This window comes from Pan troglodytes, chromosome 21, assembly GCF_028858775.2.
Source record: "Pan troglodytes isolate AG18354 chromosome 21, NHGRI_mPanTro3-v2.0_pri, whole genome shotgun sequence".
Classification (NCBI taxonomy): Eukaryota; Metazoa; Chordata; class Mammalia; order Primates; family Hominidae; genus Pan; species Pan troglodytes.
The window spans coordinates 70,680,748-70,707,408 of record NC_072419.2 but is presented as its reverse complement, the minus strand read 5'-3'; the positions used below and the strand labels follow the sequence as shown (position 1 = coordinate 70,707,408).

The 26,661-nt window shown below is 59.8% G+C and overlaps 1 protein-coding gene across 1 annotated transcript; it reads left to right on the top strand.

Moving 5' to 3' along the window:
* The first annotated feature begins 286 nt into the window (after window positions 1-286).
* LOC129138202 (spectrin beta chain, non-erythrocytic 5-like) lies at window positions 287-26,624 on the top strand. The gene is given in 46 exon segments (XM_054674641.2): window positions 287-1,146; window positions 1,383-1,499; window positions 2,532-2,689; window positions 3,074-3,209; window positions 3,471-3,616; window positions 4,430-4,544; window positions 4,637-4,747; window positions 4,970-5,149; window positions 6,389-6,592; window positions 6,772-6,921; window positions 7,350-7,454; window positions 7,866-8,033; window positions 8,499-8,648; window positions 8,763-8,779; window positions 8,781-8,952; window positions 9,087-9,182; window positions 10,984-11,099; window positions 11,190-11,304; window positions 12,105-12,218; window positions 12,358-12,479; window positions 12,726-12,827; window positions 12,829-12,874; window positions 13,083-13,271; window positions 13,510-13,587; window positions 14,248-14,420; window positions 16,026-16,116; window positions 16,258-16,404; window positions 17,301-17,438; window positions 17,517-17,773; window positions 17,972-18,158; window positions 18,413-18,625; window positions 19,266-19,462; window positions 19,583-19,787; window positions 20,035-20,229; window positions 20,787-20,942; window positions 21,205-21,410; window positions 21,545-21,734; window positions 21,992-22,168; window positions 22,254-22,355; window positions 22,664-22,798; window positions 23,126-23,197; window positions 23,606-23,692; window positions 23,825-23,916; window positions 24,038-24,123; window positions 25,018-25,108; window positions 26,345-26,624. Coding segments are annotated over 46 exon segments (6,405 nt in total). The 5' UTR covers window positions 287-858; the 3' UTR covers window positions 26,358-26,624.
* Window positions 26,625-26,661: the final 37 nt, after the last annotated feature.

Genomic DNA, 26,661 nt, shown 5'->3' with positions numbered 1-26,661 from the left:
CGCTCCAGCCAGAGGCTGCAGAAACGGCACCAACAGCTGGAGAGTGAGAGCCGGACCCTGGCTGCCAAGATGGCTGCCCTCGCCTCCAAGGCCCATGGTGTGGCCGCCTCCTCGGCCATCCTGGAAGAGACCCAGAAGCACCTCCAGAGGTGGGGTCTGTCCTCCCACCCACCTGTGTGTCACTCCTCCATGTGAATTTAAGGTCCCACAAGATGGCACCCACAGGACCGGGGTGTCCAGACCTCCTCCCTTATGAGTAGAGTCTTTCTGGGATGGGAGGGTCGGAGACCCCATTATGCTTCCTTAGCAGGACCCCCACAGTGCGGTCAGGCGAGTCATCTAGGCCATGAGGTGGGGCCCTGGCGCCCTTCCACTGCCTCCCTTTGTCAGATGGGGCTTTGCTCTATTCCCTGGTCTTGTTCTTCACGGGCCCTGGCTTGGCCAAGGAGAGAACCAGGAGCCTTGTGCTCACTCTGTTCCCACCCTCTCCAATCTCTTCCTCCTCCTCCTAGGCTGGAGCTTCTGCAGGGGCATCTGGCCGTCCGGGGCCTGCAGCTGCAGGCCTCAGTGGAGCTGCACCAGTTCTGCCACCTGAGCAACATGGAGCTCTCTTGGGTAGCCGAGCACATGCCCCATGGCAGCCCTATCAGCTATACCGAGTGCTTGAATGGTGCCCAGAGCCTTCACCGCAAGCACAAGGTAATAGCCCTCTTCTTCCTACAGGATTACCGACATCCGCTTCCCAGACCTTAGAAACCCTCTGCCCCTACTCAGGTGTCCTGGCCTCTAAGCCCTCACCCCTGGGTATCCCAATTTCCAAATCTCTGCCCCAGCTATTTTGACCCTGGGGGTCTTGCCATGATTGGGGCCTGGAGCCACATCCATGGCTCTGCTCCGGACGCCCCTGGGTTAAGAGCAGCAGCCTCTCAAGCCACTCTGTGGCAGGAGCTCCAGGTGGAGGTAAAAGCTCACCAGGGGCAGGTGCAACGGGTGCTGAGTTCTGGGCAGAGCCTAGCAGCCTCAGGGCACCCCCAAGCCCAACACATCGTGGAGCAGTGCCAGGAGCTGGAAGGCCACTGGGCAGAGCTGGAGAGGGCATGTGAAGCGCGGGCCCAGTGTCTGCAGCAGGCTGTCACTTTCCAGCAGGTAGGATGCAGAGAGGTGGGGTTGGGGGAAGAGGCAGAAGTCAGGGCTCCTTGAGGGGCCACCTGTGGGACTCTCAGGGAGGCGGATCAGTGGTGGGGGCTCTGGGCTGGGAGCTGATGGGTGCCCCTATGGGCACAGAAGCCCCTTTGATGCTGGAGAGCAGGGGCAGATGTCTCCAGGGCTGACGGAGGGTCCTGTCTGAGATCCTCCAGGTGAGTTGGCCCCACTCTTGGCAGTACTTTCTGGATGTGTCAGAGCTGGAGGGCTGGGTGGAGGAGAAGCGGCCGCTGGTGAGCAGTCGGGACTATGGCAGAGACGAGGCAGCCACCCTCAGGCTCATTAACAAGCACCAGGTACCACGTCCTGAGCCTCCCCTGCAGTGTGGTCTGGGTGATCATGGACCACGGGGAGAGGGCTGTCACCCTCCCTCTCTCAGAGGCACAGAGCCCTGCTCTTGCTTCCTGGAGACGCAGACAGCCCCATCCCCACTGCCCACCCAGATCCCACAGTGCCCCTTCTTCCAAGGCAACCTGGGCACTGTGATGTACACGCTTTCTCCCTTCATCTTCTTATGAGTCTTGCCTCTCCCTGTGGCCCTGGGGTTTCTCCGCCTCCTCTTGCTTCCTCTCTACCCCACCCCTGGCACTTTTCTCCTCTGTCAAGGTCACCTGCCCAGCCCGCTCCACGTCTCCCACAGGTGTCTTCCTCCCAGGCTTTACCCGTCATCCTCTGAGTTAACCCAATGCCCTTCATGAAGCCGACCTCCTCCCACAAACATCCCCTGGCTGAAGGGAGGGAGGTCTCGAAGTCCCCTTCCTCACTCCTGAATTCGGACTCCCAGAACCACACAAGCTTCAAAGCCTGGAGCCCACGGCAGTCCCGGTTCCTGCTGTCACTGAACTGTCCTCCTGTCTGGGCATGTTTCCTGCACAGCCCCAGTTCCAGTGTGTTCTGCGACAGGACCTTCAGAGAAGGTCTTTCTAAAGGCCTGTAGCCTTGGCCTCACGGAGCACCCATCTCCCGGCTATACTGGACAGCTTGTTTAACTCTGCCTCTCTCTTACACATGGATGTTGGGGTCCAGTCTAATGCCTCCTGTGCCCTCCCTTCCTTGGCCCAGATTAGCCAGCATTCACCTTTCCCTGCTAAATAATGAGCCCTCAGTGGGCACAGACCAGGTGTTCACTTTATGGAACAATAAGTACTTACTCCATCAGTAATGGGTAGATGGATGCTGGGTGGGTGGATGAATGAGTTGAGGTAGATGGATGGGCGTGTGAGTGGTGGGTGAATGGATGGGGATTGGTGACTGGATGGGTGGGGGACGGACAGGTGGGTGGATGAGTCACCCAGGCTGAGCCTGGCATGGGTCCTCATGCATCATAGGCTCTACAGGAGGAACTAGCCATTTACTGGAGCTCCATGGAGGAGCTTGACCAGACGGCCCAAACCCTCACTGGCCCCGAAGTCCCTGAGCAGCCGCGTGTGGTGTGGGAGAGGCTCCGGGAGCAGCTGCGGGCACTGCAGGAGTTGGCGGCCACACGGTGAGGACACCATAACCCCTCTCATCAGTGGGTACAGGAGGCCTAGCCACAGCTGACTGTTCCCATGCCATGGCCCAAAGTCAATCAGAACCCATGACCCCAGGCTGTAGAGATGCATTGGGAGAAGGGTGTGTGTTGCTCACCTCTTTCCATAAATTCTTCAGTGAGGCCCCACAACTCCCTGCAGTCCATCTCCCCACGTCCACACCCTCCTCTGCCCCTACACCTGCACTGCTGTGTCTACTACTCCCTGAATCGTGAGCCGCAGGCTTGGACAGAGACCATGAGTAACCCCAGTTTTCAGACTGGCCCCTCTGGCTGGCCCGACTGGCCCCCAGGGGGGTGGGCAACTCACTTCTGGGGAACCACGGACTGTCACCACAGGGACCGGGAACTGGAGGGGACCCTGAGGCTGCACGAGTTCCTGAGGGAGGCCGAGGACCTGCAGGGCTGGCTGGCAAGCCAGAAGCAGGCAGCCAAAGGAGGGGAGAGCCTGGGGGAGGACCCCGAGCACGCCCTGGTGAGAAGAGGGCCAGGGTCAAGGAGGGTGCCCTGGGGAAGAGCCTATGGGGTGGGGAAGCTGGCTCTGGCGGGGCGGAGGAAGAAGGTGGCAGCAGAGCGGTGAGCCCTGGCTGAGGTGGGGCCTCCTGAGTGGAGCGGGCAGACGCCGTGGCTGTCCAACCCCACATCACCCAGTTGGGCACTGAGGTGCCTCAATTCCCAGGCTGCTTGACGCCTAACCAGCCGGGGGCTACCCTGTCACCCACTCCCCTCTTCTCAGCACCTCTGCACCAAGTTTGCAAAGTTTCAGCACCAAGTGGAGATGGGCAGCCAGCGGGTGGCCGCCTGCCGGCTGCTGGCAGAGAGCCTGCTAGAGCATGGGCACAGTGCTGGCCCCATGGTCCGTCAGAGGCAGCAAGATCTGCAGTGAGTGCCCAGCGGGCCAGGCCAGCATGGGGTTTGGGGGAAGGAGCTGGGCAGGCAGGGCCCAGAGTGGTAAGAGGGGATGGCATGCTGTGAGGGCCACGCTGGCCCTGGCTGCCCACAGGGCTCTGCAGGGGGCCTAGCTGCAGAGAAGCTGAGCCCGCCACAGGCTCTGGTCTGTGAAGGGAGGTGAGGCTGGGTGTGCAGGTCAGAGTCCTGCTCCCAGGATTGAGAGCAGGAGCTGTGGGAAGATGGTGGGGCCAGACATCAGGGCCTTCCCCTGAGCTACCCCAGCTCCTGTGCTCACTTGGGACAGCCCATGACTCGTGTGGTTCCTAGCTGTCCACTTGGCTGATTTGGATCCACTCCCAGCCTGTGAGCTTTGAGGCAAGGTCATGACTTGCTCATAACCCCTAGCCCAGAGCCTGGCCTGGCAGAAGCCTTAGGAGCTCAGCCAGTTGCAGAGTTAGCGAGGAACGGAGAGATGTGGCCCCTGCCCACAAAGCATCTGTGATCATAACCTGGGTGACGCACTATGAGTCAAAGCACAGGATGTAAGGAGTATCACAGCACAGATACCATGCAGTGCCGAGCATTACAGCAGCAAAGCACTGAATTCATGGTAAAGCTAGAAGACAGGCTCCCAGGAAGAAGGTGCGTAGGCAGGGCCACAGGCGGGAGAGGTTTTAAGAGGAGGAGCTTTGGGCAAGTCCCGATACAACTCAGAGAGGAGCGGGCTGACCAGACCTAGCGGGAGGGAGGAATGAGACGGCCCGGCAGCTGATCCCCGGCTGGTCTTCCACACGCCGTGGGCAGGGCCGCCTGGTCGGAGCTGTGGGAGCTGACCCAGGCCCGAGGCCACGCGCTCCGAGACGCCGAGACCACCCTCAGAGTTCACAGAGATCTCTTGGAAGTCCTCACCCAGGTCCAGGTGTGAGCCGGAGGGGTGGCTAGAAGTGGATACACTCCAGGCTCAGTGCTCACCCTCCATCCCTCATCTCCTTGGCATTCTCCTTTCCTCAGGAGAAAGCCACAAGCCTCCCCAACAATGTGGCACGGGACCTGCGTGGGCTGGAGGCCCAGCTGAGAAGCCACCAGGGGCTGGAGCGAGAACTCGTGGGCACCGAGCGGCAGGTGAGCCCAGCTGGCTGCCTCTCCGACCCAGGCCCCTGCAGTCCCCTCAGGCTGGCCCGCCTGTTCCTCTAGATTTTCCACTCTCCCTCAGAGCCTCCCATGGGCCTACTGTGCATGGCAGGACGTGGCCCAAGGGGGCCAGAGTTCCCAGGCGAGGGATACATCTGCGAGATAATCAGGAGGACATGACCCTTGCCTCCCTGTTCCCTGCCCCTCCTGCAGCTGCAGGAACTGCTGGAGACTGCAGGCAGGGTGCAGAAGCTGTGTCTGGGGCCTCAGGCCCATGCGGTGCAGCAGAGGCAGCAAGCTGTGACGCAGGCGTGGGCAGTGCTGCAGCGACGCATGGAGCAGCGCAGGGCCCAGCTGGAGCGGGCACGCCTCCTGGCCCGCTTCCGCACGGCGGTGAGGGCTCCTGCCCCTTGGGTGGCGTGTGTGTGCATGTGTGTGTGCTGCACCATGCATGGGCATGCACGCATGAGGCCCTCCAGCTCCGGAGGGAGAACAAGCATGGACTCGGGTGGGAGAGCACGAGCACACGGGATGTCAGTCTGGCTGGTCAGGGGCTGAGCACATGGGCGTAGCAGTGACACCTTAGGGTCTGGGTCAGTGCCAGCAAGGTGAGTGGCAGGGCAGTCATTCAGCGTCCCAGCCAGGGCTGGGAGTAAGAACTGCCCAGGAAAGCTCATAACTGGAGACCCAGATGTTAGACAGTGACCTCTGGATCAGTCAGTATCTATTTAATGTCTGTCTTCAGCTCCCTGCTGAAGCCACGGGTGGAGAGAGGAGGGCAATATAGAAGCTATGGACAGAGGAACTGCTGCCCTCATGGAGCCCTGCTTCCTGGGGAGATGAGCCCGAAACCCAGAGAATCAGACTGGGACAGTTGGTCCTGGCCATGGGATGTCCCCGGCATCCCAATGTCCTGGGACCTGGCAGACCAGGAGGCCCAAACTGACACTGCAAAAAGGCTTGAGTTTAGGGACCTAACTCTGCTGATTTGCTAGCAGTGTGAGCTTGAGCAAGGCACTTAACCCTGGGTTTGTCATGCACTTAGAGTTTACAAGACTCTTTGTGCCATTTACCCTTCCTTCCTCCGTGCAATGAGATATTTGGACAAGGGCCTGAAGTCCCTCCAGCACCAATCTTGTATAGTTGTACCCAAATCAGCAGAAGACTGTAAGGGTTAAATTAGTAATTCAGAGAACAAGGAGAGCAGTGCAATGTCAAATACCAGGGAAGGCTTTGCCAGGCAAAGGCGGCCAAGGGGCCTTTGAAGAGCAGGTGAACTTTCTTTCCCCATCAAGCAGTCTTGATGGGGCTGATCTTGCTAGCCGCCAGTCCTCTCATGGCCTCATCCAGGTGAGCTCTGTAGAGACGGGAAGGCAGGAGGAACAAAGGGCAGAGGTGTGTCGTGGTGAGGGTCTGGCTCATGTAGGGGGTTCGTGGTTCTGGGAGGATCGGGTTGGATGACAACGGAGAAACCAAGTGACAAAGGGCCACACGTGCCTCACCCGAGGCCCTGACCCAGGTCGGCTTGGGCTGTGTGAGTGGACTCAGGTGGGCTGCAGTTGCCTCAGCACCTGGTTTCCTGCTGCCCAGCCCAGCCCTCACCCGGCTCTCCCTCCGTGTCCCCGGGATCAGGTGCGTGACTACGCCTCCTGGGCAGCCCGCATGCGCCAGGACCTGCAGGTGGAGGAGAGTTCGCAAGAGCCTAGCAGCGGCCCGCAGAAGCTCAGTGCCCACCAGTGGCTCCGGGCGGAGCTGGAGGCCCGGGAGAAGCTGTGGCAGCAGGCCACCCAGCTGGGCCAGCAGGCACTTCTTGCTGCAGGGACACCCACCAAGGAGGTGGGCCCCCTCCCCTGGTGCCCCCACATACCCTAGCTGACCAAGCTTGTGCCTGGCCACCTGGTGCCCCGTCCTACTGTGCCATGCTGGCCTCTCCTCAGGAGCTTCCCTCAGGATCCAGTCCTCACCTCACCCACACCACCCTCCCCAGCTGAGGCTCCTCATGTGTCCATCCCCAGGTCCAGGAAGAGCTTCGAGCCCTGCAGGACCAGCGGGACCAGGTGTATCAGGCCTGGGCACGGAAGCAAGAGAGGCTGCAGGCCGAGCAGCAGGAGCAGCTCTTCCTCAGAGAGTGCGGCCGCCTGGAGGAGATCCTCGTGCCCCAGGAGGCAGGTCCCCTCCCGCCCTCACACTCCGCTCAGCCTCCTGCTCCTCCTTTCCATTCCCCTCTCTGCTCAGTCCCTTTCCTCCCGCCTCTCTGGCTTTTTCTCTAATATGAGGCAGCTGTGCACAAGTCCTTCCAGGTGGCCATGGTGAAGTGCTGAGGCCCCTGAGCGTCCACTGACATCCCCAGCCCCTATCCCAGACTGAGCCCCGAGGAAGTTGGCCAGAGGCTGGTCATGCTCCCCACATGGTGCAGAGGTTGAGGTGTCGCAGCCTCCCAACCTGGACTCCCACTCCTCACAGCTCCATGCCAAGCTCAGTGGGCACTCCTAAGGCCCTGCCATACCCAGAGTGCCCATGGGCACAGACTGCAACTGGAGGGGCTGGCTGGCTGGAAGGCTTGGTGGCCTCTTTGACTTTTCTGTGGATCCAGGTCTCCCTGAAAACCAGTGCCTTGGGGAGCTCGGTGGAAGAGGTAGAGCAGTTGATTGGCAAGCACGAGGTCTTCCTGAAGGTTCTGACTGCCCAGGACAAGAAGGTAATGGAGTCAGGAGGCCTGGGCGTGGTCAGAATGTGGTGGTTGGGAGAGAGTCCTGAAGGGGGTCACGGGGCGCTTGGTGCGTTCCTGGAGGCAGTGCTGATGAGCCTGCGAGGCTGGGGGCCTGGTTGGGGTTGACTGAGCAAGTTGTACGTGTGGCTCAAGAAGAGGGCCCAGGGGGAGATGAGCCACACTGCAGAGACCCACACGGGGCATTCGGCTCTGTCCACACCGTGTGGTCCTTGGGGAGCAGACTGGTCTGGCTTGTGGCTGGGAGGATCAGACACCCCTCAGCCATATGGGGCTGAGGTAAGGGCTCCGGGGCCCTCAAAGAAAGGACTGTGAGCCCTGCAGGCCAGGCCCTGCCCCAGCCCAGGGTGGGAGAGCAGCAGCTGTGCCCCTGCCCCACAGGAGGCAGCCCTGCGTGAGCGGCTGAAGACGCTCCGGCGCCCCCGGGTGCGGGACCGGCTTCCCATCCTGCTGCAGCGCCGGGTGAGAGTGAAGGAGCTGGCGGAGAGCCGGGGACACGCCCTGCATGCCTCCCTGCTGATGGCCAGCTTCACCCAGGCCGCAACCCAGGTCAGAGGGCACCCCCAGCCCAGGGCCTTCCACTGGAACCACACTCGACAGTTTTCAGCCGCCTTCACACCGCAACACTGTGAGGCGGAAACAGGTTCGGGGGTGGATGGCTTTCCCAGAGGCTGTGCTGGAGCCCAGAACATGGGATCTAAGCCCCTTTGTGTGGAGACCCCACCAGTGTCCCGAGCTCTAGCAGCGCCAGGGCAAGAGAGGTGGGGAAGGGAGCAGAGCAGCCCAGGGCCCCAGGAGTAGGGGCCACACCTCCAAAACGAGAGCCCACCCAAGGCCCTGCCCGGCTGCCTCCTGCAGCAACCTTCCGGAGCTGGAACCTTCAGGGCTCGTTTACCAGGTGCTGCCCCCCCAACCCCTGAGGCCAGCCTCCTGGGAATGGCTGGGGGCTAGGCCTGTGGCGTCTGGGGCCTGAGGCTGCAGAACATTGCAGCATTCATGTCCCACCCCCACCAGGCTGAGGACTGGATCCAGGCGTGGGCCCAGCAGCTGAAGGAGCCGATCCCTCCTGGGGACCTGAGAGATAAGCTGAAGCCCCTGCTGAAACACCAGGCCTTTGAGGCTGAAGTCCAGGCCCATGAGGAGGTCATGACCTCTGTTGCCAAGGTAACAACAGGGCCCTCAGCCCCATGCCTGCCCCAAAGTGTGGCCCAGGGGCCATGTCAGTCTTAGGAGGAAGTGCAGCAGGCAAGATGTCCTGTGTCCCCTCTCTTCCTCCAGAAGGGAGAGGCTCTCCTGGCAGAGTCACCCTCGAGCCGGAGAGGTCTCCCAGCGGCTGCAGGGCCTGCGGAAGCACTGGGAAGACCTGAGCCGGGCAATGGCCCTCAGGGGCCAGGAGCTGGAGGACAGGCGGAACTTCCTGGAGTTCCTGCAGAGAGTGGACCTTGCAGAGGCCTGGATCCAGGAGAAGGTGTAGCCCCAGCTGGGTGGGGGCTGAGAGATGGGGGGAGGAGCCCTCCCTTGACAGGAGGGATCCCCAGCAGCAGGTGCCAGGAGCCTGGGCTGGTGCTCAGAGCGCTCCCTCCCCACCCTCGGCCTTCACAGGAGGTGAAGATGAATGTTGGTGACCTGGGCCAGGACCTGGAGCACTGCCTGCAGCTCCGACGGCAGCTCTGCGTGTTCCGAGGAAACTCAGCCGGGGTAAGGGGGCCTTGCTGGGTAGAGGTTGGCCATGCATCCCGCACTGAAAATCCAACTGAGAGCAGGGAAAGAGTGTGGGCTGTAGAGCAGGGCGTGGGCGCCATGCCTGCTCCTCCTATGCCCTCGGGCAGGCTCCCTCCTCTCACCCGCCTTCACTCCTTCCTCTTTAGAATGGGGGTAGCACCCACCTCAGAGGTAAGAGAGCACGGGTGTGGTGGCAGGTACGTGAGTCTCTAGCTGTGATAAAACTGCATAGACCTATCCCCCACTGCCCCGCACAGATGCGTACTTGCAAAAACTAATAAAATCTGAATGAGGTCTTGTCTAGTTGGTAGTATTACACCAACGTCAGCTTTGTGGTTTTAATGTTATCATTATATAGGATGCTGCTGTAAGGGAAGCTGGGGAAGGGCACAGGGACCTCTCTGCAGGACTTTGGCAATTTCCTGGGCATCTATAATTATTTCAAAAAATCTTAAAAAGATAGGACATATGCCTGGATGTGGCAGATAATCAGCGCCCACCTTCACTGTGACTATTTCAGCGTCTCAGCGTCTTCTCCTCACCCCACACCCGCCCCCTCACACATACACACACCAAACATCTATTTCTCTTATGTGGTATACAGGGAAAAAAAATGGCAAATGTATTGACAATCAGGTGTTAAAGACCAAATGTGCTAACCTTGTCCCCCGGTACATGTATGTATTACTTTTTAAGAGGCGGCAGTGCTTACACCTAAGACATCCCTTGTTAATGGTGGAATTTCACAGACGCTGTGCCAGATGCTGCAGTAGGAAGAGAGCTAGACTCTAAAGGAGCTGGGCTTGAATCCTGGCTCTGCCGCAAAGGAGCCAGGTTAGCCTCTGAGCTCTGCTCCGGCATCTATAAAAGGAGGGGAATGTCCTTCCCTGCCTACCTTGCATGAGGCACTTCATAGGAAAGTGCTTTGGAAATTTAAACAAGCTCTACAGATGCCAGAGGCAGGAGATCTGCAACCACACCCTGCGGTGGACCCCTCCCTGTGTACCTTTAAACCCCATCCAGTGTCCAAGCAGCACCAGCCTCAGCTCAGACGAGTCCTGGGGTGGGGACACCCAAACCCCAGGAAGCCAGAGCTCACTGTTCCATTCCACGACCTCCCTTTGCTTCTCTTCAACCAAGAAGCTGAATTTTCATTTTAAAAGTTTCTGTGGCTGGGCACAGTGGCTCACGCTTGTAATCCCAACAGTTTGGGAGGCCAAGGCGGGCAGATCACTTGAGGTCAGGAGTTTGAGACAAGCCTGGCCAACATGGTGAAACCCCGTCTCTACGAAAAATACAAAACTTAGCCAGGCTTGGTGGCAGGCACCTGTAGTGCCAGCTACTCAGGAGGCTGAGGTAGGACAATCACTTGGACCAGGGAGGTGGAGGTTGCAGTGAGCTGAGATTGTGCCACTACAACAACAGTGCAACAGAGGGAGACTAGGCAACAGAGGGAGACTCCGTCTCAAGAGTCTCTGTTAGTGAGCATGTGCCCACTCTCCCCCTCCTACATGGTACCCAGTGCAGGGATCCCATTTTCTGGCCTTAGAGATGACTCTGGGGCTGCAGGCTCCAAGCTGATCTTGCTCACTTCACCTGGATGGGGTGACCTCAGGGACCTGCCGCAGTAGAGGAGGCAGGAGGCAGTTCTTCCCACTGCCCAAATATGCAGTTCCTCGTGCTCCGGGGCCCAGGCATGCTTCCAGTGCCTGCTGAGGTGGGAAGAAGGGGCTCTGTGTGGGGGGTGCCAATGCCCTCACCCATACCTCCCCTGCAGGACACAGTGGGTGATGCCTGCATCAGGAGCATCAGTGACTTGTCACTGCAGCTCAAGAACCGGGACCCTGAGGAAGTCAAGATCATCTGTCAGCGGCGAAGCCAGCTCAACAACAGGCCAGTCCCAGGCTGGGGAGAACCAAAGGGCCGGGAAGAGGGGTGGAAGGCCACCTCAGGCTCCACATGACACCACCACCCCTTGGCCAGGTGGGCGAGTTTCCATGGCAACCTGCTCCGGTACCAGCAGCAGCTCAAAGGGGCCTTGGAGATACACGTGTTGTCCCGAGAGCTGGACAATGTCACCAAGAGGATTCAGGAGAAGGTACGTGGTGGAAAGAGGTCCCGGTGGGGGCTGTGAGCAAATGCAGTCAGGGGAGGGGGCGCTGCCTAGAGTCTCCCATGCGTCTCCCCCCTCACTGGCCTCTCCTGTTCAGCTGGGTACTTGGAGGTGGGTCCCAGCAGTCTGCACCAGGGACATCTGATGGGCTGGCCCTCGGGATCAACTCAGGACCATAGAAGCACCCATTGCAAGCTCAGTGGGGGATTCCCTGTCTCCTTTCTCCCCCAGATCTGGTCCCCAGATACATGGCAGGTCCAGAGGCCAGAAAACACACTCTCTGTTTCCTCCCATCCCTGAGGAAGCCCAAACCCTCGTGAGGTTTGCCCTGGGACTGTGTACATAACCACAGAGCCCCGGGCTGGAATCTGGCAGAGTTAGAACCCGGTCTAGGAAGCCCTTGTGTGAAACAGGTGCTGCTGCCTGTGCTGGGCATGCCTGGCTGTTTCCTCCGCTGGCTTCTGCCCTCAAATGACTGCACAGGCCTGCCTGTCCATCCTTGCTCTATTTTCTTTCTCGCTCCTCAAGGGATGAGAGTTGAGTGAGACTGTACAGGGAAGCAGCACACACGTGAGGTTCTTCCCTCAGAGGAGACTCCAAATCCAGAGTTGCTCCTCAGAATCGTCCCCCTCACATAAGGAAGAGATCTCTGGCCCTCAAAGTCGGGGCCAGGAAATCACACTGGGGACTTGCTGTGCACACAGAAGCCACTGGTTGGGCCCTTTGCCAGGAAGGAGGAGCCGAAGCAAAGGCCCAGCAGGTAACTGGCCGTGCCCCTCCTCCAGGAAGCCCTGATCCAGGCCCTGGACTGTGGGAAAGATCTGGAGAGCGTGCAGAGGCTGCTGCGGAAACACGAGGAGCTGGAGCGGGAAGTGCACCCCATCCAGGCCCAGGTGGAGGTTCGTAGCTGGCTGTAGAGCTGGGCCCAGGGCATCTCCTCAGTAGGACCCTGGGCACAAGTGGGGAGGAGGGGCTTTGGGATGCCAGGGTGGCCCAGAGCTCCCCTGCCCCAGCCTCTGAGCCCGGCTTCCCCCACAGTCCCTAGAGCGTGAAGTGGGCCGCCTCTGCCAAAGAAGCCCTGAGGCAGCCCACGGCCTCAGGCACAGGCAGCAGGAGGTGGCTGAGAGCTGGTGGCAGCTCCGGAGCAGGGCCCAGAAGCGGTATGAACCCGCAGGCCTTGCCCTCGCTGACCCATCCTCCAGCATCTCAGTCCCCACAGCTGCCCTCAGCCCCTGTGTTCCCCTAGGATTCCTTCTCCACCCTTCAAATAACTGTACTGTCCTCCCAGTAACTCCCAGCCCATGGGCCCTCCTGTGGTTGAGGGGATTGAGGGACAGAAGACACCAGTGGGCATGGGGGAGAGGGGTTTGAAGGCTTGACGACTAGCTGATGAGCGCTGTGGGCAGGAGGGAGGCGCTGGATGCCTTGCACCAAGCTCAGAAACTCCAGGCAACGCTGCAGGAATTGCTGGTCAGCGCCCAGAGGCTGCGGGCTCAGATGGACACGAGCCCCTGTGGAAGCCCGGCGTATGTTAGAAGAGCATCAGGAGTGCAAGGTGAATGGGCAGCTGGCCCAAGCCTTTCTCAGGCTCTCAGCTCCGCCCTGCCCTCCCCTTCCTCTCATCTCCTTGCTCTTGGGCCTCCTGAGTGTCCCGCCCTGCCTATCTCCTCCAGCCTCCCACTCCTCAGCTGCTTCCCCACCTCTCTCCTGCCTGCTGGGCTGCTTCCAGCCCCCAGTGATCTGAGCCCAGTCCTGAGTTCCAGGCCGAGCTGGACTCCTGGACAGACAGCATCAGCCTGGCCCGAAGCACTGGGCAGCGACTGCTCACAGCGGGGCACCCCTTCAGCTCTGACATTCGCCAGGTGCTGGCTGGCTTAGAACAGGAGCTGAGCAGCCTGGAAGGGGCCTGGCAGGAGCATCAGCTACAGCTGCAGCAGGCCCTGGAGCTACAGGCAGGCACAGTCCCATCCCCAGCCTGCATCTTGCCCCCCCGAACAGGGCCTGCGCTGACCCCACAGCCTCTGGTCAAGGCTAAGACTGGAGGGGCTGCTGTGCCAGGGACTTCCCCACCACTCAGCACTCTTGCCTTCCAGGACCCTGGTTCCCTAACCTGTGCCACTGGAACAGTCACTCCAACTGCAGTGGCTGGACCCTCCACCGACTGTCTCTTGCCTTTTCCTTTGTTCTCAGCTGTTTCTGAGCTCAGTGGAGAAGATGGAACGTTGGCTTTGCAGCAAGGAAGACTCCCTAGCCAGTGAGGGTCTATGGGTAGGTGCCCAGCAGGAATGGGCAGGAGGGGGGAATTACAAGAGCAGCATTAGGGGTCAAACCAGCCAGTGCTGCCTGAGCTCCCCAGGCCAGGGATCCTCCCCTTCTGGGCCATCTCCCCACCCTGGGCCACATCCGTCACTCGGCAGTTACTTACCCGTCATCTAGAGCAGTTCCCATGCAGCTGTGGGCAGGCCCCACCACGAACACCAAGGAGCTTCTAGAGTGCCTGTGTGGGCCTGACCCATTCTTGCCACCTCACCCCTGCCCTCCTCGCTTCCCAAATGCCTAGAGGTTGGCTTTTCCCGCCACTGCCCCAACCCTGAAGCAGACGAGTGTAACTTATAGGAGACCTCAGAGGATAACTGGGGACTAACATGGTCCTCCAGGGAGTGCAGAGGAGGGAGCTTTCACCTTACATGAAAAAGCTCTGCTTGCCTCAGAGATTCTGGCTCTTGATCCCTAATCCAAATGCCTCCCCTGGCTGGGAATCACTGTCCTAAAGCTGGAAACAGCCTTGAGGGATGTGAGGGATGTGTTTGGGCGGAGCAGCCACTCTGTGGATGAGCATTTGGTAGGATGGTTCTAGGTGGGAAGGCAGGTAGCCTGGGATGGGAGGGGGAGGCTCATGGACAGTATTGGGTTCCCCACTCCCACCAGGACCCCTTGGCCCCCATGGAGCCCCTTCTGTGGAAGCACAAGATGCTGGAGCGGGACCTGGAGGTGCAGGCGGGAAAGATCAGTGCTCTGGAGGCCACGGCCCGTGGCCTGCACCAGGGTGGGCACCCCGAGGCCCAGAGTGCCCTGGACAGGTGCCAGGCCATGCTTCTGAGGTAGTGGTGGCTCTGGGGTGAGGGGTGCTGTGGGCAGGCTGGCACAGGCATCTGGCATCCCGGTTCTTCCCTTCCCACCCTTCCACTACTTGGCCCAGGCTCACCAGCCTTGTCCAAGGACTGAGGTCAGATGCCGGGGGTCCCCACCACCCCTGGCCCTGCAATGTGTCTGCCTGTTATGGACATCAAACACCACGTGGAAAATCCCACTTCCTTCTTCATTCAGTTGAGATCAAAGGGAGTTTAAAGAGAGGCTTATGCTAGGAGACCAAGAGGAAATCATCTCACGAAACGGAAGGTCGCAGGGCACAGAGGTCAAGCATCGGCCTTCCAGGGTCACAGCCCTGAGTCCCTGTGCTGCCCACTAATGGCAGGACTCAGACAAGTTCCTCCTCACGGCAGCTGAGCCTCACATCCTGGGCTTTAACGGCTGTGATGAGGACGAAAGCACTGTGCTGGCCCCACAGGCAGGCTAGCAGAAGTCTTAACTCATCTAACTGAAGTTCAGACACAGATGCATGTGACCTGCATGGCCCATGAGACCCCAGCTCTGCAGTTTTTTTTCCCTGTAAAAGCTCATCAGGTTTGGCTGCTTCATGCAGCTCCTCAGACTTTTAGATCAAGGCAGGTACGGTCAAAAGCCAGATCCCGGACTGGTGGGGGCTTTTGTCCTTCTCAGAGAGCCGATCAGAGAGCCAACCAGCACCCACAAATGCCATGGCTCCTTGTGCTGGTGTCCTGGCAGTGGTCGGGGCCACCCCCTCTCCATTCTTGCAGGTGGACCACACCTGGGTACCTGTGGAGGTCTTTGAATTAACAGAATGCAAACTTTGCTTTGCTGGTCTCTGTCACCACCCCCTCCCCCAGTCACCTTAGGTGGTTCCTGGCAGGCTCAGCTTCCCCCAGCACAGTGCCACCCTGACTTCTAGCCCCTGGCTTCTGCACTCCTGCAGGAGGCAGATCATCCCCCTGTGCTTGTGTCTGCCCCAGTTGCATCCTCTCATAAGGTCACACTGGATTAGGACCCACCCATATGACCTCATTTTCACTTAATTACCTCTTTTAAAGACGCTGTCTCCAAAAACACTTCTGGAGTTAGGCCTTCAACATAAGAACTCAGGGGTACAGGCTGGGTGCAGTAGTTCACGCCTGTAAACCCAGCACTTTGGGAGGCCGAGGTAGGTGGATCATTTGAGGTCAGGAGTTCAAGAACAGCCTGGCCAACATGGGGAAACCCAGCCTCTACTAAAAATACAAAATTTAGCTGGGCCTGGAGGTGTGAGCCTATAGTCCTACCTACTCGGGAGGCTGAGGCAGAAGAATTGCTTCAACCCGGGAGGTGGAGGTTGCAGTGAGCCGAGATTGTGCCACTGCACTCCAGCCTGGGTGACAGAGTGAGACTCTGTCTCAAAAACAAAAATAAACTTGGGGGTACAAAATCCGGCGCATAACAGACACAAATACAGAGGGGGAGTGCAATGTACCTTTATTCCAAAGGAAACTCCAGACTCGGAGTCTATTCATACCCGAGAAAGCCTAGGCTGGACGGGCACCCCACCTGGCCCCGGGGGTGGCTCCAGGCCCATGAGCCTCTCCTCCTGGCAGGAAGGAGGCGCTCTTCAGGCAAGCCGGGACCCGCCGCCATCGCCTGGAGGAGCTCCGGCAGCTGCAGGCCTTCCTGCAGGACTCCCAGGAGGTTCGCCTCGCTTGGAGAGGGAGGCGGTCATGGGGGGGAAGGAGTCGACCCAGGGAAAGGCCACCCTTCCTCTGGGGTATCCCAGAGGTCAGGGGAAGGGGAAAGCCCTGGACAGCAGGCCTGTCCTCCCCACGTGCCCAGGTGGCTGCGTGGCTGAGGGAGAAGAACCTGGTGGCCCTGGAGGAGGGTTTGCTGGACACAGCCATGCTGCCAGCACAGTTACAGAAGCAGCAGAATTTCCAGGCGGAGCTGGACGTGAGCATGCACCAACAGCAGGAGCTGCAGCAGGTGAGGCCCTGCAGGCAGGAGGGTGGTGGGACAGCTCTCCAGGCAGAACACAGGACAGTGCCCCAGAGCTGGTGCTGAACCACAGTAACGGTGGCCAGCGTTATCCAGTACTTTCTGTGTGCAGGCACCTGGCTAAGCGGTTGTTTAGGCAGAAGTGTAGTGAGAAGAAGTTGCTTTCCGGCGGGGGCGGGGGGGGCGGGCACCCTCTCCAAAAATGGCACCTTTTCAGTAATTTTAAAGATAACATTTTGATGTGAACAGGACATAGCCACCAGTCCTGTGAGCGAAGGAGTCAAAACATAGCCACTTTGAGACAGGGTCTTGCTCTGTCACCCAGCTGGAGTGCAGTGGCAAGATCTCAGCTCACTGCAACCTCCGCCTCCCAGGCTCAAGTGATCTTCCCAGCTCAGCCTCCCAAGTAGCTGGGATCACAGGCCCACACCACTACATCCAGCTACTTTTTTGTATTTTTGGTAGAGATGGGGTTTTGCCATGTTGTCCAGGCTGGTGTCAAACTCCTGAGCTCAGGCGATCCACCTGCCTCAGCCTCCCAAAGTGCTGGGATTACAGGAATGAGCCACTGTGCCCAGCATAGCACTTTTTAAAACATTCTCTTTTCCACCTGCAAAGGCAGGTCCTGACCCCAGGCTGGCTCCCTCTGATATAAATCACCCTGCTAAGTATTTTATATGACTTATCTCATTGAAACAAAATAACCATTATTTTCTCTATGATACGGATGAGGAAAATGAGGCTTAGGTAAAGAAAGTTGCTCAAGATCATGCAGCTGGACCACAGGGACTCTGAAGCTCTAGTGCTGGTGGTCAGAGTCAACACAAGTGCCCTGGTACCGGCAGTCCTGAGTCCACAAGGTGTGTTTCATGTTGTGGCTGCAGGAGGGACAGAGGCTGCTGCAGGGGGGCCACCCAGCCTCGGAGGCCATCCAGGAGCGACTGGAGGAGCTGGGAGCACTCTGGGGTGAGCTGCAAGACAACTCCCAGAAGAAGGTGGCCAAGCTCCAGAAGGCCTGTGAGGTGAGGTTGTGCAGGCCGAGGGGTGGCTGGCCAGGCTCCAGGCCACTCCCCTCCTGCCTACCTCACTTTCTACCCTAGGCCCTGCATCTGCGGCGGAGCATGGAGGAACTGGAGAACTGGCTGGAGCCCATCGAAGTTGAGCTGAGAGCCCCCACTGTGGGCCAGGCCCTGCCTGGGGTGGGCGAACTCCTGGGCACACAGAGGGAGCTGGAGGCAGCAGTGGACAAGAAGGCCAGGCAGGCTGAGGCACTGCTGCGCCAGGCCCAGGCCTTTGTGAGGGAAGGCCACTGCCTTGCCCAAGATGTGGAAGAGCAGGCCAGGCGGCTGCTTCAGAGGTAGATCCACCCGTGCCCTCAGCTTCTCTTCCCTGCCTTCCTGGAGGGACCCCCACCCCTGCCCTCTTAACTGATGTCTTCTCACTTTCTCCCCTTGCCCATGGTGAGGGCCACAGCTGGGTCATCTGTGTCACCAGGTATCCCTAATACTGACACCCTGGTCCCTGCCTCCCTTGGTCGCACCCTCCACCGCTGCAGGTTCAAGAGCCTGAGGGAGCCCCTGCAGGAGCGCAGGACGGCCCTGGAGGCCCGGAGCCTCCTCTTGAAGTTCTTCAGGGACGCCGACGAGGAAATGGCCTGGGTGCAGGAGAAGCTGCCTCTGGCCACTGCCCAGGACTATGGCCAGAGCCTGAGTGCGGTGCGGCACCTGCAGGAGCAGCACCAGGTGTGGGCCCACCCGGGGAGGGCCGGCCTCGCACGTGAGCAGGGCTTCTCAGCCAAGGAAATGGCACTCTCTGTGGCCCAGCCAGGAACTCTCTGCCTGTGGGGGCTTTGGGGATGCCCTGGATTCTTTGGGAGTCATGGGGACAGGGAACTCCTTGGGGACAAGTTAGTGGGGTCCCGTGAAACTTCAAGCACAACTGTGGGAGTCCCCCAAGGGTCAGCAACATCCGCATCCTCCTGCCTCCTCCCCCACAGAACCTGGAGAGTGAGATGAGCAGCCACGAGGCTCTGACCCGGGTGGTGCTGGGCACTGGGCACAAGCTGGTGCAGGCTGGGCACTTTGCCGCCCACGAGGTGGCCGCCCGGGTGCAGCAGCTGGAGAAGGCCATGGCCCACCTGCGGGCAGAGGCGGCGCGGAGGCGGCTTCTGCTGCAGCAGGCTCAGGAGGCCCAGCAGTTTCTGACTGAGGTAAGGGGAGTGATGGGCAGGGCACAGCAGGCAGGCCTGGAACACAGGGCGAGTGTGGCCGGGAGGTCACTCCGGGGCTCCTGGCCTGGGCACCTTTCGTCTCCTCCACTCAGTGGTCTCCTGCCCCCAAGGGCTTCCTTCCACATGTTTCCCAGAACACAGCTGCTGGCTGGGTTGGCTTTTGTCTTTTTTCCCTCTAGATCAGTGGTTCTCAACCAGGGCTTTACATGAGAATCACCTGGAACCTTCACTCGGACAATTATACCTCAATTACTTCACGATGGTGAATACAATTGTAAAGGAAGAAAAACTGAAGTAAATAGGCTAATAAATGAAAGGGAGAAACACTGCAAGGAATATTTGCTAAAACTTGGTTTTAAGTGACAAAATCTATGCCTATGAACCAAGAATAAAATGTCTATTTTGCATGGAAAAAAACAATCACCTGGACCCTTTACAAAACACTGCCGCTCTGGCTGTGTTCCGGACCAGATGAGGCTGCTTAGGAGTGGGGCCAGGCCGAGGGAGCATGACAGCTCCCAGGTGATTCCCCTGTGCAGCCAGGCTCAGAATCGTGGCTGTAAATCCTGAGCCCTGGAGGGTGCCCCGGGAAAACGGATCTCCACTCTGTCACCCCCAGCTCCTGAAGGCGGGATCCTGGCTGGCTGAGCGGGGCCATGCCCTGGACAGCGAGGACATGGGCCACAGTGCTGAAGCCACACAGGCCCTTCTGCAGCGGCTGGAGGCCACCAAGAGAGACCTGGAAGCGTTCAGCCCACGCATCGAGCGGCTGCAGCAGACAGCAGCACTCCTGGAGAGCAGGAAGAACCCAGAAAGGTGGGCGGAAGCCACACCATCCAGGAAGGAGCAGAGAGAAGCCCCCTACAGAGATGGCAGGAGACTGCTCCAGCCTGGAAAGGAAGGGCTGCAGTCCAGACTGTCGCTCTCTTCCCACAGCCCCAAGGTGCTAGCCCAGCTGCAGGCAGTTCGGGAGGCCCACGCAGAGCTGCTGCGGAGGGCGGAGGCCAGGGGGCATGGCCTGCAGGAGCAGCTGCAGCTACACCAGCTGGAGCGAAAGACCCTGCTCCTCGACGCCTGACTGACCACCAAGGCGGCCACCGCCGAGTCCCAGGACTACGGGCAGGACCTGGAGGGTGTCAAGGTGAGTTACTCCTGAGCAAACCTCACGGGGAGTGGGCAGAGGCTGAGGAAGGCCTGCCTTGGGATGAAAGGGTTGCTGGGGAGTCAGCAGAAAGGAGCCTGGAGAGGGTGTCCTAGGGAGGATCCCGATGGTTCCAGAACCTGGGCTGAGGGATTTCAGAGCCATCAGAGTCTGCTGAGCTCTTCATGAGCTTTGAGAGCTCATGATACCATCTCAAGTGACCCTGCTGGGCCTCATACCTTTGCAGGTGCTGGAAGAGAAGTTTGATGCTTTCAGAAAGGAAGTTCAGAGCCTGGGCCAGGCCAAGGTGTATGCCCTGAGGAAGTTGGCAGGCACCCTGGAGCGGGGTGCACCCAGGCGCTATCCCCACATCCAAGCCCAGAGGAGCTGCATTGAGGCCGCTTGGGAGAGGTTGGACCAAGCAATAAAAGCCCGCACAGAGGTAGGTGATCACAGGCCGGGCCAAGCTAAGGGGTGTCAGAGTCTTCAAAAAATCCCTCTAAGCCCTCCTTACCACAGGCTTTGGTTCCAACAAGACACACACCCTGCTGGCCCCAAGTGAATGCGCCTTCTCCCTCACCTGCTCAGCTTTCTTCCAGGAATTGGCTGCAGCCCAGGACATTCCATCTCTGTAGGTCCTGGGCTGGGGCTGCCTCCTGAGCTGACCCGGTCCCCCAGCCCCATGAGAGGCACTGCAGGTGGTACTGCCAGGGCCAGCCAGATCCCTCACGTGGACCCAACATCTCGCGTCTGCCTTTCCCTGAGATGCACGAGGCCCTCTCCTCTCCCCGCCCTCCCCACCCCCTGGCCTGCCGCAGACTCATATCATCACGTTCACTGAGGGCTGCAGCATGGAGGATGGTTTCTGTACCTGGGGACACATCAAGCCCCATGGTCCTCCTTGTTCAAAAGGAGGTGGCCCAGAAGGCCATGTCTCCAGGGAGAAAGGAATCCTGGGAGCAGAGAACAGCCCTGAGCAGGTCCTTTCTCCTCTCCCAGAACTTGGCTGCAGCCCATGAGGTCCACAGCTTTCAGCAGGCAGCGGCTGAGCTCCAGGGAAGGATGCAGGAGAAGACAGCCCTGATGAAGGGAGAGGACGGAGGCCACAGCCTGTCATCTGTGCGGACCCTGCAGCAACAGCACAGGTGCCTGGAGGTGAGGCCCATGCCCTGCAGCCTGCCTGTCTGAGCCCCTGCCCGAAGGCAGTGGCTGAGGGGATCTGTCTCAGCCCTCCCACCCCAGCCTGCTTCAGCCTCTTCTCCAGAAACCCAGATCCTTCCCCGAGGGGCCCTAGGACTTGGCCCAGCTTGTGCAGCAGAGTGGAGGTGGTTCCTCAGAGAGACCTGGTGCTCCTGAATGCAGAGCATGCATCGGCTCAGTTGGGGGACTGAGGCCTGATCTCATGCTCTGGTTGCAGAGAGAGCTGGAAGCTATGGAGAAGGAGGTGGCACGGGTACAGACGGAGGCCTGCCGACTGGGCCAGCTACATCCTGCAGCTCCGGGGGGCCTGGCCAAGGTGCAGGAGGCCTGGGCCACCCTGCAGGCGAAGGCCCAGGAGCGAGGCCAGTGGCTGGCGCAGGCTGCACAGGGCCATGCCTTCCTCAGGCGCTGCCAGGAACTGCTGTAGGTGTCCTACCTCAGCTGCCGGCTCAGCTCTACCCTGTGGGGTGGGGGTATCCTGGCTCTTGGGGGAGCTGGACCCTCCCTCCCCTGCTCCCCAGCCAGCCCTGACAACAGCTCCCTTCCCTGCCCCACAGAGCATGAGCACAGGAGAGGCAGGAGCTGGCGTCCTCTGAGGAGCTGGCTGAGGACTTGGCGGGGGCTGAGCAGCTCCTTGGGCAGCATGAAGAGCTGGGGCAAGAAATCAGGGAGTGCCGCCTTCAAGCCCAGGACCTGCGGCAGGAAGGACAGCAGCTGGTGGACAACAGCCACTTCATGTCTGCGGAGGTGTGAACTCAGAGGGTGGGCCTGGGGTTGGGCTGGGGATACAGCCTGATTGCCCAGGGCCTCAGGGCCCCTCACAGGCATGGAAACCAGCGGGAAAGGAAGGCTGGGCGCAGGCAGGGAGAGAGGCTGGGAAGGGGCAGGTGCGGGTCTCACAGCCTTCCCTCTGCACTTCCATTAACACTTGGCTCTCCAGCCCTGCCCTGCCCATGGTGGGAGCCCTACCCAAGCTGTCACCCATAGCAGCCCCTCCCCACCAGGTGACAGAGTGCCTGCAGGAGCTGGAAGGGCGGCTGCAGGAGCTGGAGGAGGCTTGGGCCCTGCGCTGGCAACGCTGTGCCGAGAGCTGGGGCCTGCAGAAGCTTCAGCAGAGGCTGGAGCAGGCTGAGGCCTGGCTGGCCTGCCGGGAGGGCCTCCTGCTGAAACCCGACTATGGGGTGAGTGGGGGTCCTGCCCCTTAGCTGGCTACCAGGCTCTGGGCCCCCCCTAAGCTGGGCCTCACCTGAACATGCTTCTCCCCAGCACTCAGTGTCAGATGTGGAGTTGCTGCTGCACAGACACCAGGACTTAGAAAAGCTGCTGGCAGCCCAGGAAGAGAAGTTTGCCCAAATGCAGAAGACAGAGGTGATGACTGCCTCGGCTAGGGGCTGAGGGCTGGTGGGGGAACAGTCCCTCTCAGCCTGCAAATCAGTGTCTCCCAGGGCACTGAGCCCTCACCCGGCCCTGCCTTACCTGCTCCTTTCCCTGGCCAGCTGCGGTGGTGGGAGAGGCACCATTGTGGACTGGGTGTGAGCCTCCAGAGCCAAAGCTGAAAGAGCTAGTGATGGGGAGGCAGGCCCCCTCTGACCGGGAGGGCTGGGGGAGGGGAGGTAGACGGGAACCCGAGGTGTGGCTGGTCTCCCTGACCTGGCTCACCTTGCCCACTCCCCAAGATGGAACAGGAGCTCCTGCTGCAGCCACAGGAGCTGAAGCCCGGGAGAGCTGGCAGCTCGCTGACATCCTTTCAGTGGAGGCCCTCTGGACACCAGGGGCTAGGAGCACAGCTGGCTGAGACGAGGGACCCCCAGGCAGGTGTCCCCATGGGGCTGCAGGCACCCCCGCCGTGGTCTCCCTGGAGCATGCAGTGGGGCTGGGGCTGTGGGGGTGAGGGCCCACACCCTGGAGCCAGTGCTGGGAGCCCAGGTACAGGAGCTGAAGGTCATTAGGAATAAAGATGGCTGTCTACAGCCATACCACCCTGAACATGCCCGATCTCATCTGATCTTAGAAGCTAAGCAGGGTCAGGCCTGGTTAGTACTTGGATGGGAGGAAGAGAGCCGGGGGCAGTGGGTGCCTTGCCCACCTTCCTGAGGGTGCTGGTCCTGACATTTCTGGGCCCCATCTTGCATTTTCAGGATGCAAAGGGTACCCCCACCATGGAGGGGTCTTTGGAGTTCAAGCAGCACCTGCTGCCTGGCGGGAGGCAGGTGAGTGCCTGGAGATTCCTTCTCCAGGCAGCTCCCCACTTGCAGCAGCACTTGAGTGGCTCGAAGAGCCATCTGGGCCTGGCACCCTTGTACTGTGAACTTGGGCAGATGCCACCCCCCACCATGCTGTCCAGGCAGTTTGGCTCCTTGGGACCCTTCCCAGCTTCTGCCACCGCCCCCACCTACCCACCCCCCCAGGAGGTGCTGGGATTCCTCCTCCCCACCTGCTCTTCCCCTTCTGCTTGGTTTCCCATCAGAGCCCCTCTGTGGCTTCCCTTTCCCCATTGGGACTTTGGTCCAATCCACCGCTTTTCCTGGGAAGCTCCACACACACGGTGAGGCGTGGACAGGCCCTAGCTCTGGCTTCCTGCGTGTGGCTCATGCGACCTTCCCGCCTCCTCTCCACAGCCTAGCTCGAGCTCCTGGGACAGCTGCCGCGGGACCTTGCAGGGCAGCTCTCTGAGCCTGTTCCTGGATGAGAGGATGGCAGCGGAGGTAGCAGGTGGGGTAGGGGAGATGCAGACATCAGGGTGCTGGGAAACAAGGCAGAGGGGCCCCAGGACAGAGGGACCCCACAGGGAAAAGCTGAGATGGCCGCAGTGACCCCTGCCTCTCATCTCTCCTCAGAAAGTAGCTTCCATAGCCCTCCTTGACCTCACGGGAGCCCGGTGTGAGAGGCTGCGGGGCCGCCATGGCAGGAAACACACATTCTCCTTAAGGTGAGCGGAGAGACATGGACTCCGGCATTGCCCCCAGCAGCCACCTGGCTCAGCGGGGGCTGGAGGCGTGGGGGTCCCCAAAGGGACAGTGGAGTTTGACCTGTGACTGTGTGGGTGCCAGGCTGACCAGTGGGGCAGAGATCCTGTCTGCAGCACCGTCCGAAGAGCAGGCTGAGAGCTGGTGGCGAGCCCTGGGCAGCACTGCAGGTGGGCTTCAGGGGAAGGATGCGGGGAGGGCGGCCGACTCCCTGGGCCCCAAGCTCCTGGGCCCCTAGTGTTTTATGCATCCTAGGGAGGTTTCACAGTTAGCATCTCTAACCTCCAAGAAGTGGGACTTACTGTTTTTTCTCAAAGAATTTAGGTCCTGGAGAGGTTACGCAACTTGCCCAAGATCACACAGCTAATTAGCAGAGATGGGGCCAGTTTTGAACCCCCAGCTGTGTCCTGGTCCTGTTCTGCCCCTTTTGAGATCTGCCACTCAGACTGCCCCAAGCCCTTCCTGCCACAATCCTCATGGACTGAGTTCTTCCAAGGGCTTTCCAGGCTCTGTTCTGTCTGATCTGGGTGCTTCTCTAACCTTCTAGTCCTCAGACAACTTTGAATGTCACCACCCTCGAGTTGTTTTGCAGACAATAAGCAAGCCAGGTTCTACTTGGAGGAATATATAGAGACAACCCTTTGGACTTTCTTCCGTGGTCAGCGTGCTCTGCTGAGGCTCCGTGTGGACAGTGTGTTCAGGGAATGTGTCTGGGATCCTAGCTCTGTCGCTGGTTCCCCTGGACTCTCCTCCCAGGAGTCTGTCTTCCCAGAAGCCCAAAGGGATCTTGAGTTGTTCGACATTCCAGAATCCCCCACCTCCTAAGAAAGGCTCAGCCTTTCTTAACTCACTTGTGAGGAGTTTCCTAAGAGGCAGGACGCATGGGGGAAAAACCTGCCCACAAGTGCTCAGCCCGCCCCACACCCCCACGTGGGAAGGGCCTGGCATGGCCAGGCTCCCTAAGGCTGTGCTGAGCCTCCAGAAGCTGGAGGAAGGAGCAGCCAGACCTGGCACCTGCAGATGGTCTGGGCCGGGCTAACAGTGGTTATTCCCTTGCTCTGCAGCCCAGAGTCTGAGCCCGGAACTCAAAGCCAAACCTGTCAGCTCTCTGAATGAGTGCACGACCAAGGATGCCCGGCCTGGATGTCTACTCAGGTGGGACACCTGGGTGGGGGAAGCAGGGCGGGGAGCCCTGGGCTTCAGTGGCTGGCAGGCACTGTCCTCTGAAGCCTGAGGTTCTGGGCCTCAGACTTACTCTGTTGGGCTGTAGGGAAATGCTTTTGGAACCCTCAGCTGCCCCTGCCCACTCTCAGCTGAGAGGAATCCAGGCCACAAAGCCCAGATTTCCACAGACTCGACAGTGGTCCCCTCCCAGGGCTCACTCCATGCTCTGGTGTGGGGTCCCTGTAGACGAAGCTGCCCAGGCTCCCTGTGCCCTTCCTGCTCGGCTGCTTGTGGGAGGAGCAGCCAGGTTTCCCTCTGCCCAGTGCTGAGAGCCTGCCTGGGTTTGTTTCCCATGCACTCCTCACTTTCCTCCCTCCTCTCCCCTCTCCAAGGCACAGCACATTGGCAGGACGGCCAGACCCTGCCCCACCCTTGTTCCAACCCGTTCTCTACCTGGTCCTCCCCTGCTTTCCCGAATCCCCACTCCATGGCAATGGAGAGGGCCAGCACGTCCCGGCCTGCAGGCCAGGGAGGAGATGTGAAGGTGGATGTGCGGGGGCAGGAGGCTCTTACCTGGCTCCTCAGTCCCTCCTTGTAGATCCCAGCATCATTTCGATGCTCAACCCCCCTCACCCACATGTCCTTCCCTTCCAAACCAGAGGGCTTCAGGCTCTCCAGGGGGAGGGGACACCTGAGGTTAGGTGAAAGTGGAGGAGGGACTGGAGACAGGCAAATCCTCCGTGCATGGGCCCCATGCCAGGATGTGCCTAGACGTGCACACGCATATACAGCCGTGTGCCTGGAGGGCTCATACCATGAGGGGTGGCAGCCACGGCTGTGGTCTCCAGTGTAACCATCTGCTCCCAGTCCTGCAGAGCCCAATATATGATTTAGATGATGTGTTGCTGACGGGACAGGCCTTGTCCTGGACACAGTGGCTCCTGAGGCTACCAGGACAGCCATTTTTTCTGCTGTCTCTAACCCAGGGCTGGGGCCGCTGGGCCAGCTGACAGACGTCGAGTTGGGTTATGAAAGTCGAGGCAATTCCCACCCACTCACCCGTCACTGTGGTCGCTGCCGCAGCACCTGTCAGCTCTGGAATCCACTCCCACGCTTATTCTAGGAGGCTGGCTGGTCCAGGGGAGGGCAGGGGCACCAGTGTTTGTTTGTTTGGAGAAGATTCTGGGGTGGCCATACCCTACTAAATTCATTCCGTTTTCCCAACAGGTCTGATCCCTGAGGTGAACCCCAGTGCAACACCAAACTTCAGGGGCACAAGCGAGGACACATCTAAGGGACCAGAATGAGACTCAGCTACAGGCAAAAGGGCTCCTTCCCGTGGCTGCTTCAACCCAGTTCCCCAGGCCCAGCTTCTGGAATAGACAGTTCCTTCTGGTTAGATGGGTCCTACCATGTGGCAGGAAACAGCCATTGCCTGGCCTCCCCCTGCATTGCTGTCTGGATGAAGAGGAGACGTGTTATGGCAGAGCAGGTAGGCAAGGCCAGGGCTACCCCAGGCCCATGTGGCCTCCTCCTTGCCTGGA